The sequence below is a fragment of the Vigna radiata genome, chromosome 5 (genome assembly GCF_000741045.1).
Source record: "Vigna radiata var. radiata cultivar VC1973A chromosome 5, Vradiata_ver6, whole genome shotgun sequence".
Classification (NCBI taxonomy): Eukaryota; Viridiplantae; Streptophyta; class Magnoliopsida; order Fabales; family Fabaceae; genus Vigna; species Vigna radiata.
This window is the reverse complement of record NC_028355.1, coordinates 16,496,193-16,514,530: the sequence shown is the minus strand read 5'-3', so window position 1 is coordinate 16,514,530 and position 18,338 is coordinate 16,496,193. Positions and strand designations below refer to the sequence as shown.

General features: G+C 27.3%; 1 protein-coding gene across 2 annotated transcripts; it reads right to left on the bottom strand.

Annotated features, from left to right (window-relative positions):
- Positions 1–86: 86 nt before the first annotated feature.
- On the bottom strand, positions 87–3,636 carry LOC106761314 (protein SAWADEE HOMEODOMAIN HOMOLOG 2). 2 transcript variants are annotated; one of them, XM_014644854.2, is made up of 9 exons: positions 3,475–3,636; positions 2,994–3,079; positions 2,865–2,910; positions 2,633–2,714; positions 2,118–2,181; positions 992–1,043; positions 721–864; positions 513–632; positions 87–430 (listed from the first exon to the last, which is right to left on the bottom strand). In XM_014644854.2, the coding sequence occupies exons 1-9, from the start codon at positions 3,529–3,531 to the stop codon at positions 386–388; spliced, it is 696 nt and encodes a 231-aa protein (XP_014500340.1). In that variant the 5' UTR covers positions 3,532–3,636; the 3' UTR covers positions 87–385. The 2 variants fall into 2 exon arrangements, with proteins under 2 accessions (XP_014500340.1, XP_014500341.1); XM_014644855.2 differs by having other exon boundaries at positions 2,118–2,178.
- Positions 3,637–18,338: the final 14,702 nt, after the last annotated feature.

Below are 18,338 nucleotides of genomic sequence, written 5' to 3'. Positions count from 1 at the left end.
CATGTATGATCACAAAAGCATATGTATTCATTAAATAAACCTTAATTCTACCCATTCAACCTTAATTTCATTCAGTTCCAAAAACATAATAATAATGAGGGAGTTACCTATCTTACCATAATGAAAAACAAAAACATCTGTTCAACAATTGAGTCACCACAAGTGTACGTAATTGAATCTTACTCGTCTTTGACTGTCCACTGTCTAATATACTAATAATGATAAGCACAAAAAGATCTAATTGACTATTAACCATTTCCAATAGTTTTTTTCCACCAAAACTTCATGTCAAGTGCCGTGCAAGCTGCTTCCAACTGCACCCAGGTTATTGGACGAATGCTTGAAAACTCATCTGGGATGACAAAATAATTCATTCCAAATACGCCTAATATTTTGCTCTGCGGCAAAGTCTTCTCAATCGAACCCTCTCCTAGAAATGATAGACATAACATTAAAGATTGTAAATTACATACAGAGACGTTAACACATCCAATTGAAGAAATGTTATGCACCTCACTGTTGTCATGATCATATCTTATTAAGATGAGACACCTGCAACCTCTAATATCATGCATTCTCCTTTGGATCTCTACAATCTGAGCATCGAAGTAAATTGCTTGATCTCTCCTCTCCTAAATTTCAATTGGAACTGTCAAGTTAAATACAGTTACAGTGATGCACTATAACAAAACTTAAGTGAGGAAATTCAGCCTAATTCACCTGGAAGCATAGGACAGAGTCTCCAACATTTAGGTTTGAACACTCCGTGTTTTCCAATGGTATAGAGCGTTGGCGGACTGAACTTTTAATATTGATCCACTCATCTTCCTCAGCTCCAAATCCAACAAATCTGACATGTACTTCCTTTAACAAAATGCAAGAGTGTCTCAGATGGAAAAATCTAGTAACTTCTATGGGAGAAAACAATTTATCAATTCATTAACAAGTCTTGTAACACAAAGGTATCAACATCATGATTGTTGAAACTTACAGCTTCCCCTGTGCTAAGAAATCTATGAGCAAGAAATGCCTCAACATCATACCTGCAATTACACAGTATTTAGAAATAGATAAATTGATCAGAACATTGATGCTTAATATAATGTACTTCTATGTTACAATTGACAGCAGATCAATAAAATTTATGAGAATCAGTAATTAATATAAAAAATTGAAGGTTAAAAAGAAAGATGGAAAAGTACAGTTCAACCAATAGGAAAAAAATATAACACTTTAGAATATTTCAGCAGGGAAAGAATAATAGAGACCAAGCTTCTCGGTTAACAAGTTAACCATTATAGTATTATGGTATAGATTGTTAAACTTCAAAATATCCTTCACTAGAAGAATGAAAAAAGCAGCTAGCTTAGAATTTCACAAAGTGATGAAAGACAGGACTGTCCAGGTACAAGAACTAACATAATCATCTTGTTTGTTTGTGTGAAAAAGCACCATTTATATAATCTATCTGGATAAATCCACAAGCAGCCACATAACTGTCTCTTTATTAAAAAGAGGGAAAACAATTGTATTAGAACTTAGAATAAAGAAAATAATAAAATTATATAGATACAAGAACCTTAAGGATATCTCTACAAGGGAACTCCAACAACAGTTCTATCTTAGAATACAATAAAATGGAGCAAATGCAAAAAGAAAGAAGTGGACAAGTTCAGCCACACAGAATGTGTCTTTCCATGTTAACGATAACGCAATCATTAATTAATAATAAGATAGCCCAAAAGAGATATCTATGCCAATATTTAAATTACTTTCTCTATCCCACCATCACTGGGATGTAAGTCTGATCTTACATGAACTAGAGATATATTCCATAATTGAAGACTTTAAACAACATTTCTACCAACATGGAATGCATGTCAAGGGGACACAGATATATGATCAATATCAACAATTGAAGGATTTCCAAAATAACCATGCCAATAAACACTATAATCCACATGTGGGTTTATAATGGTGGGCATGAAGTTTTTTTTAATGCTTCTGAAAGGTTATACAAGGAAACTTCATTCAGTGACATTAAAATTCAAAATACATCATAAACACAGATTGTTAAAGATAATTTAAGCTAACTACAATAATCTGCATGTGCTTACCATGCCCCGTCTTTTGATGATTTTGCTTCAAATTCCAACTCTGATGGATCTTGCATAACATCTACTGTAAAACAATCAGTTCAGGCACAATCTCACCAGATTTAATCAGGACTTTCCTCAGATATATCAATAAATGAAAGTCTAGCAGTTAACTATACCAAAAAGGGGAAGGAAAATAGAAAGTGAAAAAGGTTTTCTGGAGAGAATTTTGTTATCACTTTCATTTTCATATTTTGTTCAACCAAACACATCCTAATAAAATAAAGCAGCATAAAAGCCATAACTTAGGCAGCTGCAATTATATTAAATAATTCAATGTTGATGACTATTTCAATATTTGAAGACTGCACAGACACCATAGACATCAACCATAAATTAGATAACCTATCATAACTCAATTATCGATGACACATGCTACTGTTATACCAAATAATATAATCTTGATCGTAAGAATGCTTGAAGGTAGCATAACTACTGACTATGATATGAACCATAAGGTCCATCAGAAGACTCACCTTCCTTACATTTAGGAACCATCAACTCACTGTTAGGGACTTGTGGTAAGTCTTGGAGCCTCGCCTGAAACCAACCTTCAATCTAGAATTTTTCCCAAAATAAAGGATTAATGAAAAAACTACTTTAGAAAAGAACAAAAGTAAACAATATCTGAATACAACTGTAGTATTTGAAAGATATGTACAGGACATTAAGTAAATAAAACAAGTGTTAGTGAAAAAGAGCATTAACCTCTGTCCATTTTATGACAGGCTTCCCCGCACGACCAGTGGAACGACTGCAACACTCAAACATTCCTCAATGACAATAATTCATTTATTACTAGAAAATAATCCAAAATCATTAATAAATCAAACTCACTTGAAACTTCCAGCCAGTTTTTGGTAAAATTCTCTGCCCCATGTTACCCCTTTAGGTTCTTTCAAGAAATTTTTCATTTTCTCAATCTGTTTGTCATAACACAGCAAATTCAAATCATTGGCAGGACATGCAAAAATACACCCTCTACATTCTACAATCAGGTCTTAGAAAAGAGATCTGCAATAAAGGCTTTTAGACTGTTCAAACTGCAATATGTTCATAGTTATGGTTGTTTCCCACAAGATATCAGTTTACTAGTCACTAACTTTATAGTTATAAAGACATGCATGACATTTTTGAAGCAAAGAACCCTGGACTACACACTTTATAATTATAGTCATACTAAACTAATTCCAAACAGACTCAGATAAACATGATTAAAGCATTTGAAAACTGTTCATTTTTTAGGAAAGACAGAAAATAAGTTGAAGAGAAAGATATAACACTTATAGTCATTATAACTATAATATTATAATAATACCTCTGCATTTGTAAATCCAGAAAAAACCTCTCGGTTCCGAGGACGCAAGCGGTCCATGAACTCAAATTCGTCTCTTTCAATGAAAAATCAATTTTCTATTGATTAAATTTCTCGGCTAGGAACCAAACATGCAGTGAAACCCTAACAACTTTTCTCTCTTTAGTTTGGGGGAAAATGAGTTTCAGTGATTTCTTCTTATTTAAAGAAGTGGAAACGACAGTATATTTTTTAAATAAAATAATAACAATTACAAAAAATATTAATGTTTTTTAGTTCATTATGTTATTAAAAAAAAAGTGATTTAAAATATGTTGTACGAATGTAATAAATTTAGTATTTAGACAGTTTATTTTTTTATAAATTTAAAATAAAATATATGAAATGCATATTTAGAAAAAAATTTAGATAATAAATAAATATAATTGTTATTAGAAAATGGTTCAATATGTCTTATAATAAATGTGTTTATTTTTATATTATTAATTTAAATAAATATTTCCAAATATGTAAGATGTATTTTTAATTTAAATAAGTATTTTTAGTACATATATATGTTGTACTTAAAATTTAAAAATATTAAAAAATAATTAGTTTGTAATGGAGACATTATTCAAAAATGTTAAAGATTAAGAATATGAAAGGAAATGAATTAAATTCTTTTTACATAAAATTATAGTTGAGTCTTAATATAAGCATATTTGAATATCTATACCCTATCTTGACTTCATATTACTTAAGGGTTTCTTGTGTTGAGAAATTTCATACAAAGTCTAGTTGTTTTAGATAGTCCTAAATATAAGTGTTGTAAGAATTCCATAATTTTTTTTATTTTTATCAATTTACAAATTCTATCATTTTTATTAAGATAAAAACTAATATCACATGTGATGATATTAATATAGCTAATTTAGTAAATTATTGAACACGTTCAAGATTGAACATATTTGTTCTTTATTACATTATTCTCACAACTTATCTAAAGCATAGTTATTATAGTAAATATTTAACTTTATACTGTTATATATATATATATATATATATATATATATATATATATATATATATATATATATTAAATATATTTGAATAAAAAACTTAAAAAGTGTAAGATGATTTCTTTTAAGTAAACCAATTTATTTTTGTTTAAAATTTCAATTCATCTCAAATTAGTTCCCATTAGTGTATAGTATTTATGAAACTCTTTCATTAATTAATATTAATTAATAAAATGAAAAATCTAGAATATACTCACTTTTAAATGAAAGTATTAAAATATACTTTAAAAATGCTGTGATCTATTACTTGGTCTTCTCACCCAAATTAGTAATATGTTGGTAATTTGCTTTCAATCCTTACAATGCAGGAGAATCAGCTTTATTTACAAATATTACATTTATTTCATAATAAAAAAATAATATTATAACAATAAAATAGTTTAACTCTTGTTTTTTATGGTGATCTATTATATTGAATTAATAGTGTATTTAATATAAAAAAAAACTAAGAATATATTTATTTTTTTAATCAAAGGAACTTATTTTTTTTTTAAGAAAACAATGAAGTTTTGATATGATGGAACTCTTTTCAAAAAATTTAATGAAAAATTCTAGAGTAGTATGGAGAAGACTTGATTGATGAAGTAAATGTGATGTGAAAAGTGATTTGTAGAGAGCACTTAAAAGAGATTCGGCCAACCTTAGAAGAAAAAGTTTAAGAAGAGTCTTAGAATAAGATAACCTAAGTGATTTTAGAAAAAAGTGAGATTACAATTTCACAAAGTTTCACTAACATTTATTTTTAAGATATGTTTACGAGAGGTAGAGCTCTTCTCTTACTCAAGAATGAAAACTCTTAGGAGGAAGAAGAGTACATTAAACTAAATTTCTTTTTTAAGTTTCCAATTATCCAAGAGAGGTGAATGAGAGTCTTCTCCCTTTGAAATTGTTCAAGGAAAATGCATGAGAGCCTTCTCCCTTTGAATTCGTTCAAGGAGATGTATGGGAGCTTCCTTCAAACTATAATATTCTTAACAAGCTAAAAGGACACTGAAAGTCTAAAACTAATCCAATTAACAACATCTTGAAAGTTTTGACCTTTGTTGACTTTTTGAATCAACTTCCTCCACAGAACTCCAAATGAGTTTATTGTTTTTTTGTTGGAAAGTATACTCAAAAGGTTTTCATTTGACTATTAAGCATGTATTCCCTATAGTTGGATGTAGTGAAATCTTCAAAATTGTATACATTTACTAAGCTACTTTGATGGGTAGGTCATTGGCCTAAATATAAAGCCTAAAGAAAGATATATGTACATATTTACAAGGCTTTAGAAGGAAAAAAACAAGCTTGACACACCATCTACACAAGATTATAAGTCCTTGAAGCCTTTCCTATTCTTCCATTCTCCTAACCTGGTTCAAGTTGTGGCTCCTTGGATGGATCACCATCAAGCTCCCTGGATGTATTTTCATTAAATCGCATGGAGGTGCAAATAGAGCTCTTTAAGTTGAGGAAGCGACTTTAGGTCCTTTCGAGCTGTTTTAGCTTCTATCACGTAAAGGAAGCTAAATGTTTGTTTCTAAAGTCTTATTAAGTTTGATAATTTGTTTTGAGGTGCTTAATTGGAATGGAAATTAATTTGGTATGGTGTTAAGTAGATAGCTTGCTATAGTATTATATGATAGTATTGATGCTTGAAACTAAATTAAATGTGTATCAACTGAGTTGGAAGAGTATTGCTCTAAATGCTTGTTGATTGTTACCTGTTTCGATCACTTGAGAAGAGGTATTGAGGTTATAATTGGTTAGAACCTACTGTTGCATAGTCAATAGGTAGAGTTTTGGGTTGATTTTTGGTTTAATTTGAGGTTTTTACAGGTAAAAATCTAGAAGAGTTGGTTTGGGAAGAAACTAAATGTTTGGGATCTGTTTTTGAGTCGTTTATAACTTGTTTAGCACTTAAATCACTAAAATATAGTTTATAACATATAGAGTTTGAGTTATTGGTTTGATCTGGTGGATCTCATTCTTGACCAATTAATCATATCGGTACTCAATTTTAGTTATAAACATGTTTTCGAATCAATTCTTGTGTTAAAAATACTAATTTGGTCGTTTGGATAGGTTTAGGATGGAATCAAATCAAAAAATCAAGTTGTTGTCGTCTTATATAGCGTTGAGCGACCTTGTAAGACACTGAGTGTTGCAAAACCCGAGAGCCACTAGGTTCCATGATACTGAGAATCACCCTGGGCGTTAAGCGCCACGAAGTCAATGAGCTCTTCGACTTTTGGGTGTTGAAGGGTTGAATTGGGCATTGAACGTCATTTTTCCATTGCAAGGTTGGACCACTATTTCTCGTAATTCCTTGGGCAAAAGGTTCTCTTGGTGGGCAAGAAGTTTGGCTCATTGGGCACCCTGTTTGTGGCCTTTTATGTTGTTTTCGTGATCTTTAATTTATTGTTTGTTTTTAAGTTGGTTATTATGATGTTATGTATAGTTCTTGATACTTATGAATATCATGTGAATGGTAATGGTGGATGTGTATTCAGTTTAAGTATTTGGTAAAAAGAATTTTGTGGGAAAAATCTTGGTGTTGTGCTTCAGTGTAATGTATTGTTGTAGGGGTTTCGAAATGAAGGATGATCCTTACATTCCAATAGTCATTCAACCTCAAGTAGAGAGGGGTGGTTATGTCGTGAAAAGTGACAGAAGATCTTTTGCTAGTGTTTATTTGTTTGCTTGATTCTTTTTCTTTGACAATGATCACCTAATTTTTGCTTGTGTTTATTTGTTTGCTGAATTCTTTTTCTTTGACAATAATTACCTAATTGGTATGAACCGAGAAAAATATTTATTGAACAGATGTTAGGTGACATAGGTATTCATGTGAAAATAGCTAGAGTAGCTTTATTTACTTCCACTTTTTTAAAGAACTTTTAGGTCATTTATAGATATTCTTAAAATTTTTAATACATGATATCTTGTAGATAAATTTTGAATTATAATTATAATTATATTTTATATGTTTTCTTAAATGTTGTTTATTGAAAATGTGATGATTCTTTAACATTATTAAAACTATAAATTTTGGAATGTTATGATTTGATATATAAAAATAAAATTTATAAAATAAATTTGTAGAAATTAATACTATTGTTATTGATATTACTAATATTTGTTATTAATATCATGCACCGACGAAGGTGTTCGAATCTTTTTCTCTTTATTAGGGCTTTATTGGCCTCAATCATTTGAACAAAACATCAGTGTTGGCTCAAGTATCTCTTAAAACTCAAGAGTTTGTAGGACATTTTTTATTTAATATTTTCAGTTTCAGTTTTAGACTGTATAATTCCAGAATGTCTTGGATTATATAATATAGAATATTCAACATAAAAATAAATATAATTCATAATAAAAAACTATATTTTAGATTACATAATTTGAAATGTATTTTTCAATAAAACAAGCCTTTTAAAAAAAGACAACTGTTGGAAGAAGGATTTGTTGGCTTTGACAGAATTTGTGAGATTAATTACATGCAGAAAATATTCTAAACAGTGTTAATTAGACTTCAAAACAACATTTTACAAAACAAATTAAATTTTAGAAGTAATGTTGGATATTTTTTTTTTTCCACATTGATAAATTCTTTTCTTCATCAAGCAGACAATAAAAAGACCCTGAGAAATATATCATTACCCTTAAATATTTCAAAGACTAACTCCTCTGCATCTAACAAATCACAATAGGAATATAATCTATGATCTAATTAATATTACCTTTTTACACTTTTTAATAATAATTTATTTTCTGCATCATATTGTTGAAAGGGAAAGTATATAAATATAAATTTTATAATGTCCGAGCTGAATTGATGATGTCTGAGCTTAGATAAACAAGTCGGCGTTATATAATCGAAACTCAGCATTATATAATTCAGTAAGTTTGCAATCTGATAAGAGCATTATATAATTCAGTAAGTTAAATCAATTAAAAACATCTTTGGTATAAAAAATTATATTGTGAAATACTTAATAGTCATATAAATTGGTTTAATCAATTATCATCCTTACATAATAAGTAAAAATGTAACCAAATTTTAATATTTCATATATTTGAATGATATTAATCGATTAAGATATTCTTATAATTGCTTAATAACATCAACAAGAGGTTTTTTCTTTAAATACAAGTTTTCTCTCATTTCAAAAACATGAAATCATACATCCAAAAGCTGATTATATAAGAAAAGAAGTGTTTTTTTTTAATTTTTCAAGAAAACAAGAGTTAGATATTTCAATAAGACATCAAGATGAGTTTAATTGTATGGTTTTTTGCTTAACATATAATTGATTAGTAATATCTACACTTTCTTTTTACTTTTTGTATTGTTCAACTTTATAGTTTTCTCACTATGTCTATCCTCATGTAATTGTGCGAATTATTATATTTAGAGATTGATTCTTATATCTTAGGGTTTAAGATTATTAAGGTAGACTTGTAATTATGTAAACCCTATAATTATAGTGAAAAACATTTCAAGCTCATATTACTTAGAAGAAAATATAAATTCAAGTTGAATATAAAATTTGTGTGTTCTTTCTTTTATCTTTAATCAATCCTCCATTTTTTTAAGTGAAAAATTTAAAGACTCAACATTTCAACATTTTTTAAAAAAAATCACTTGAAACCAATTCACACTCTTTCTTTGTTGAAAAATTTTAACTACAACTGATTTTAATATGTATAATATTAATTTTAATCCTAATTTATCTTAACTTAATTTAAATATTAATTCAAATTTTAATTCAAATTAGTTAATTAATTAAAACTTTAATGGTATTTATAAATTTTAATTTAACTATAATGTTAGTATAGATCTTATTAAGACAACATTTTTTGAATGTTAATTTAATCTTAAATCAACTTTTACACCTATCTTCATTATAATCTTAGATTGAATGTTACTTTAATTAAGGATAATTAAATAATATTATAATATTGGTTCTAATTTTATTTAATAAAAATTATAAACTCTTTTATAATGTCAATAATAATCTTAATAACATTAATGTTAAATTATAATCCTAATATAATACTGATTTTAAATCATATTTTTAACTAAAGTATTAATCTTAATTATAATATTAATTAAAATTCTAAATAATTTGATATTAATTAAAATATTAATTATATTTTAAATATTCTAAAATGTATAAAAAAATGCAAAAAAAAATAATGTATAAAATATTTAATTTAAATAACATAGAATGATGTACAAGTGATGAGAGCTGAAGTATGCATGATCTGTGAGGAATGAAGTTGTGGTTGGTTGGCATCCACACTATATTTTAACTATATTATTTAATGTAAATAAAGACATATTCAAGTATGAGGAATTTCTCTATTCATTATTTATATTAATTTTAATATCTTGCTATTAAGTTGTCCTATAGCTATGTACAATTTATTATGTGTGACCAAAGTTTATAATTCTTTATATGCATGACCTAAGGCTGCATTTAATATAATATTGTCAAATTTTTAACTATTTCAGAGGCTGCTTTTGCAATCATGTCTCACACTACCTTTAAGCAAGAATAAAAACTAGTTGACTTCATTTTTTAAACCATATTAGAATCTACGAATTAAAGCTATATTTTTGTAGCCTTCATGGCTTTCCATGCTGTACAGTTTCGTGTGAACTTTTGTTTTCAACAAAATAAATATATAGATAATGAAAATTTAAAATTGTTTTCACAGTAAGGTCGACTCACCAATATTTTCATAATTTATTTTCTTTTTCTTTGTTGTCTGTCTATTTTTTTATAAGTCGTTCGATCGATCTCCTCTCGATTATATCTTCAGTCTGAAAAAATGTTTGTCAAGACATTCTGATATCTAAGTCAATTTCAACAACCGTAGAGTTAATCTCGGATCAGTAATAAATATGCAATAAATAAATGCAGAGAGAAAAATTCTCTTTACCTCTTATCTTTGACCTGTATTTATAGTTTTCTAGCATGAGTATGTGATTAATGATTTCTTAATCTCGGCCCAATCGCCACCCACTACCATTAATTCTTATTTACCTTAATTTTCATGGGATTAAATCTTATGCCAATCGTAGAGACTGGGAGTCCAACATTGCTAGTGAGGGTTAATCGGACACCTACCGTACGGTCTTGAAATAGTTGTCATCTTAGACGTTCATATGTCTTAGCACGCCACGTGAATATATAAATTTGTAATAAATAGTTTAAATCAATTAAAATATTTATGAGTTTTTCTTAATCTTTCTTGCTCGGTATTCCCAATCACTGTCTATAGAGTGATATCTGATAAAAAAAATACATGTTTACAAGGTTTAGTTAGGAAGTTAGAAAGAAGTATAGATAATTAAGAAAAAAAATGTTATTGTAGAGAGATGATAATTTTATAAAACTGATAACTTTTATGTATTTAAAACTTAAACTTGTAATTTAGTATTTCATTACTAAATATGATGTCAAATTTATAAAATAACATTGTTATAAACAATAATGTAGAATTCTTGTAACTTTTGGTGTTTTATCTCAACTTTTTGACAGCTACACATTCTATTGCATATTATGCTACTTCCTTCTTCATTTCGGATCATTAAAACATTTTCTTAAAATTTGGGTACATTTTTTATCGTGTTTGAATGTGTGCTTAATTTATTCTTAATTATACACATTTTCTTAATTTTCTCATCTTTAATCTATAGACACACATTTTCTATTCTAAAACCTTAACAATCATGTCTTGTCAAAGTTTTATTTATTCTTTTGTCCTGTTAATTTCTTTTTCTCTTCGAATGAATTTATTACTTAAGTTTTATTGATTTATTTATGCAAATTGTTAGTGATTTAAATGAAATTTAATTTAGTTTTATCATGGTTTAATGTGATTGACAAATTTATATCTCTAAATTTTTCTAACAAATTCATTTCTTAGATCATCAATGAAGAGACATGTAAAGATTTTCTACTTAAAACGTTTTTTTTATGGTAACGTAACTTAAAATCATAATCTTTCAAAAATTTCATCAATCTTCTTTGTCTTGTATTTAACTCCTTCTAATAAAAGAAGTATTTGAAACTTTTATAATCATTAAAAAACTCGAATTTATCATCATAAACATAACATTTCCATATTTTAAGGGTTAAAACAATGACAACTAATTCTAGATCAAGAATGAAGTAATTTATCTTATATATTCTTAGTTTACTAGAAGCATATGTCACTACACTTCTATTTTACATAAAATACATCTTAATTCCATATTGGAAGCATCATAAAATATCATAAATGTTTAATAAAATTAAGTAATATTAACACAGGTGAAGTGATTAATATTTTCTTTAAGATCTTGAAAACTATTTTTGCATTTTCTTAAGATATTGAATTTGACATATTTTGGTAAGTTCATTATAGACAACTATTTTAGAAAAAATTTCAATGAATATATTATAATATTGCCAAACCTAGAAAACTACCAATCTCAATAATTATTTTTGGTGTTTCCGCAAAACTACTTTTACTTTGGTTGGATTTACTAATACTCTTTTTTATTTTTCTGAAAATCACATACCCTAATTATACTTTTTTAATCAAAAAGCCTTAAAAATCATACTTTTTTTAATCAATATTCACACTCAGGACAATTTAACATATACTTATTTATTTTTCAAAATTTGCAAAAAATATTCTCATATTCTTTAGATTTTTTTTAGAATAAATAAAGATATCATCTATAAAAACAATTACACAATAACTTAAAAATAAATAAATAAATCCTATTAATATAATCCATGAATCTATTATTCTTTATTTATTTGAGAATCAAATTGTAATAACCTGAAAATAATATTAAAGGGATGACAAAGGTATTAAGTAAATAGAAGCAGGTTTTATAATTAAAACCCATCAGCAACTAAAGTAGAGAACTAAAGAATGAACTGATTCATTAACTTAGCACACCTTCTTCCTATAACTTGTTCTCCAAAGCTTCTTACCTTCTCTCTCAAATATCTCTAGATTGAACTATTCTAGTGTTGATCAAGGGGTTCCTCAACAATCCTGGAGTTGAAAGCTACAATTTCGACCGATCAAATTCTTAAGTTAGAGTACGTAAGTCTTTTCCCTTTTTCTCGTGTTTTTCTCTAACTCAGATCATGCAATTTTCTTCGTTGCATGTTACTGGTAGTCCTTTTCTCCAATTCTCAGTTCAAAATCTGGTTTTAAAACCTAATCTCTATCCTAAATTGGTGGTTTATAGGATTCTGTGGAAAATTCGTTTAAGGCAAGCTGAAAGTTAGGGTGCCTGTGAGCTAAATTGCTTCATTCAACAGGTAAGGGAAGCTAGGTCTTGATTTCTATTCTGTAAATTTGAAAGTGTATTTAATAAATTGTTGTTTGAATTGAAGATATACTGCATGTATGAAATGTGTGTGTGGATGTTAATTGTACTGAACTTTGGAAATTTTGGTATGTTATTTGGATTGATAATTGCCTGATAAATTATGGGACTGTGGAATTTTACTTATGAACCAGTATGGGTAGGGTTTAATGATGATATTGAGTAATTAGGTGTAGTAATTTATGTTAAACAAGCTACTAGATAGTAATTAGGTACATTATTTGAGTTAAGGTCATATTAGAGGAACTAATATAGTCATATGGAGAGTTAGGTATTACAGATAGTTCTAGTCAGTTTAGACAACTTAGGTAAGTCATATGTGACTTGTAGGAAGTGATAAAATGGTTCAAAACAACTTCAAATTGGTAAATTCAGATTTAGCACCCTAAGTTCATCAAATGGAAGTCCTAGAAGGGAAATTGATTGCATAAACACTAAATTATGGGATTAAGAATGCTTAGAAACAACTAGGCAAGTCTAATTAATCACATAGATCAAATTGGGAGTGTTAGAAACTCATTAAAGTGTCTTAGATGCATCGAAAACCAGAAAAATAAGGTTGTTGTTAAATACTGATAAGAATAATCGATTATCCTACTTGATAATCGATTATTCTAGTCAGAATATCATATTTTCTTCAAGGTTCTCGTAAATAATCGATTATCACATGTAATAATCGATTATCATACGTAAATAATCGATTATCATATGTAATAATCGATTATTGTTGTCAGAAAATCATCTAGGCAGTTTTGAGTGGTTTTAGGGGTTCCGGGTATCACTTCTGGACGTTCTTTAGGTCGTTCTTTAGGTCATTCTGGGGGTTTTTGACCCTTCCGGAACTGTTGGTGATGGTTTAAGACTCTTTTTCTTTGTCTAAGTATGAGTTTAAGGGTATTGGGTTGTTTAGTGGTTTTCTTGGACTATTATTGTCTGTTAATGTATATGGAATGGATTCAATGCTATAATATTACGGTATTCGATGTATCTTGGCATGATTTAAGTTTAAAGTGAAAAGTATGGTTATTGGACGTAATTCCATGATCCTCAAGGGAGGTTACATGGTGGTGCCACTGTAGTTTGTCGTGATTGACCGTATGAATGGCCGGAGTTCAGGATGGGGTTTACCTTGACATTCTAATGACCATTCATGCTCAATTAGAGAGTGATGAGTCATGTGGTGAGAATAGGAGGGGGTCCTAGTCTTGGGTGTCTCCATTTTATATGGGCCAAGATGAGTTTGGTTGGACTTACACTTGTGTGTGGTCGGGTGAAACCCCTCGGCAATGACTTTGCAAAGCAGTAGGGCCACCACAAGTGCATAAACCCCTGGAACTCGACATTTCATACTAGTCTGGACGGTCAAATCACGTGGTCTGTCATTGGTATCAATAAAATGCATTCAGTTATAGTTTGTGTTGTATTATTGTCATTACATGCTTGATATACTCGATTGATAACATGTTTTTTTATACCTAGCTTACCCTTGCATTGTGGTTGTTGTATGTGCTTGCCCTCCCCCTTGCGATGATCATCCAATACTTTGGATGTGAGCAGAGTCAAAGGATGTTTCTCTGGAGCAAGCTTTGGAGGGAGATGACCCAGCCACTANCTCTTAGATTCTTTTAGGATCTTCAGATATTTATATTTTGAGAAACTTTGTAGTTCTTATGTTGTACCTAGTTTATGGGATTTCTTATAGATCCTTTTTATCATTTTGAGATACTCCTTATGTACTTAAAGTTTAAGTTTACAGCTCATTTTGGATGACTGTACTGATTATAATTTCTAAGTACATCTTCATACTACTTTGTCATATTATAATGATAATATCATGTTATATGATATTGTACCATATAATTTATGGGATGTCACACAAATAATAATTTTATTGAAAATTAAAAGCATAAATCATTTTTTAAATCTTGCAAGAAATATTAGGTATATCTAAAGAATTAAACTTCTTGATAAGCACATCCAGGGGAGGTGTATTTAGTGACAAAAATATTCCAGGGAGGTGTAGAGTGGCTAAATATCTACAGTGGTGATTTTCTTTTTCCTTTTATTTTTCAATGATTCACGAATTTTCACACATATAGAATAAAACTAGAAATTATATAAAATGAATTTGTTTGAATAAAATTTTGTATAAATATACGTCAGGATAAAAAAAGAATCAAAATTATATTATTCTTTAAAAAATAAGTTGATTTATTTTTAATTTTTCTTTAACCAAATTATTGTGTTACTTTCTTCTTAATGAATCTTTGTGGAGAAGTTCGTTTGTCAAACACCAAGAATGTGTCCTTCAACTCATCTCATTGGTGGATGGTTATGATTGCCAAACAATAATTTCTCCATTTTTTATTTGAAATATAGTTATTTTTTGATTAATTAATGTAAACCAAAATTACTTATTAATTAACACAATTATGGAATAATACGAAAACTTTGAATGGAAAATTTTTTACTAATATTTTTATACAGGACAAATCAAAGTTAATTTTTCAGATATAAATAAAATCACATATTTATGATTTCTAGAAAAAGAGAAGTCTTATTTGAAACTTCTTCACTTTTAAATTTCTGATCTCAACGCGGAGCTACCATTTTTTGTTGACCAAAAAGGTTATTAAAAAACTTTCACATTTATGTACATATAAAAAGTCAGAAAAAGTATAAAAGACTTATATTAACAATTATCTGTGAATTATTCATTGAATTAAAATCACTTTTAATTCTAAAAAAAATAAGTTTTCTTTAATACATCATCAATTGAATTATGTATTTTAAATCCGATAAACTTTTTCAAGTCATTTACATAAAAATCATTCTTTTGAAATAATTATATATTTTAATTTATAAATATTATGTATGTACATATGTATTGCATGCATTTTAATTAGCTTTTAAGAAATATCGAAAATATTTACTTTGAGATATATTTTCTTAGTAAATAATTTTTTAAATTACTGAATTAAAATGAAAAAAAAATGGAAAATCCTATAAAAGTCGAGTTATGTAAAAAAATTAAATTAATCTAAACACAATGCATAATAATTACATCAGTTTTCAGCCGTTGCTGTTACTAACCTAACTTTGAAACAATATATTTTTTAAATTATTTTAGAAAGAGAAAGTAATGAAGACTATATATTAGAGGGTACCCAGAACTTTTTAATAGAATAATAAATATAATTGTTTCAGTATGAAAATGACTATTCTTATAAAGATCCTGTGAAAGTTCAATATGTTATGCTTATTCACATTAAATCTATAAGATAATTAAAATCTAATTAAGTCTTTTTAAAATAGTTTATTTTACCAATTTTTAATTTACACTTAATTCAAAGAATAAAGGGAATATTAAATAATGTTAGATGTACATTGAATTAAACTCTTAAATGCCGTAAGTTAATATTGTAAACAGCAGTGTTCTTTATAATTTATATAATGGAAGGTCTTTAAATATATTAATTGATATTTTATTTCTTATTTTTGCAATTAAAGGAAGTAGTGTGAATAAAAGCAAAGAAATGTAAAGCTAAAAAGCGTTTCAACGTCAAATGGATGACCCATTCTTGAATATGACTATGTGTTTGAAATCCAAAAAACTATTTGAAATTTCGACAAAATTGAACTTTGTGTCTGAAAGGTTTGAAAACCAAATCTTTTTGAAATTCCCACAAAATTGAATATAAATGTTAAAAGTCATTAATATAAAAAGTATTATTTCTAACAAGGATATGTTATCAAGAAATAAGTTAGGTTTCTTTAATTAAATTTGTGAATATGATTTTCAAAGTGGGATAATGATACTTAGACAATATTTTTTTGACAACATTTAAATATCACTTACGTGTCATTCTGTGATTGGTCCAAAATCACTCCACAATGATGTTTATGATTATTATTATTGATTGTGGAGTGATTTTGGACCAATCACAAAATGACACATAAATAATGTTCAAATGTTATCAAAAAAATATTGTCTAAATATCATTATCTTTCAAAGTGTGAAGAAAATTTGCCATTCAAAGACACATGTAAATGAATTATTAATATTTTACTTGGAAGTCAACCAAAGCCAACTAGAGGTTGAAAATCTCGAAGGTTGTTTTCAATTGAATCGTTCTTTTAATAAATAATTTTTTTCATCCGCGAGATAGTTTAATATTTAAAGTCCAATATCATCTGAATCAACCACGTGTTGTAGATCTGACTATTTTAATACATCAATTAATTATAGAAAAAGAGAATAAAAATTAAACAAAATTATTGATAAACTAAAATTAGATATTGAATTTAACATAGGATACTAAAATTACATAATTATAACTCAAATTAAAATTTCAACCAACATTATTATTATTTTAAAGAAAGAAACATTTAGCCTAAAGTACTTAAATTTTACTCTTTTCAAACTTTAATTTTATCTTAATTGATTCCTTAATTTTATTCAATTTACAAGACACCTGAAACTTTAATTTTGTTTTAAATGATTTTTAAACTTAATCTTTTGTCATAAATATATATTTAAATTTTTTAATTTAATTATAATATTTTTTAAAACTGATTAATTTTTTACCAGTTTGAGTTAATTAATAAATAACAATAATAGCAAGAGTAATAATAATAATCTTAACAATAATAGTAGTAGTAATAATAAGAAGAATAGTTATAATAAAATTAAACTATATATATATATAAAATTAATTAATTAATAGAGAAGATAAAATTTAAATATCAAAGATGAAATTAGAGTTTAGAGTGTATATTTGTAATACTAGCAAAGTTTAGAGTGTTAACATGATTTCCCATTCAATTAGTTCTCAAGGTAAAATAATTACTGTTATTTATTTACATTATTATGTTAAGCCATCAACATCATAGTTATACATGGAATTAGATTCAATAAATAAAAGCCTGTTTGCAGCATATAGTTGGAGAAGTAAGGTACTTCAAGCCATGTTCTTAAATTAGCACCTCAACTTAAATTAAACTGTAGGTCACAATTATGAAAAAAAGTTTAAATTTTTATATTTTATAGTTAATAAAATGTAAATATGAGTATTCTTTAAGGCCCTTTTTAGAATCCAGACCCATCATAGACATTAAATTCTTATTAAATGCATTTAACAACAGTTAGGTTTATAAGTGAATTTTTTTTCATTTGAAATTTATCGTAGAAAAAATGATTAATTTTATTTATAAATTTTGATCTGAAATTAGAAATTATTTTTTCTAATTTTTTTTATAAAATTTAATCTTTAAATTTTAAAAACAAATAGATATAATATTTTTAATTTAGTGTGTTAATTGTTCTCTGCGTATTAAATGTATTTTAATTTATAAAGTTTTGTATACTTTAAATAAAATGTTGAAAAGCCGTCTAACAAGATTAAAAGATTGATGTT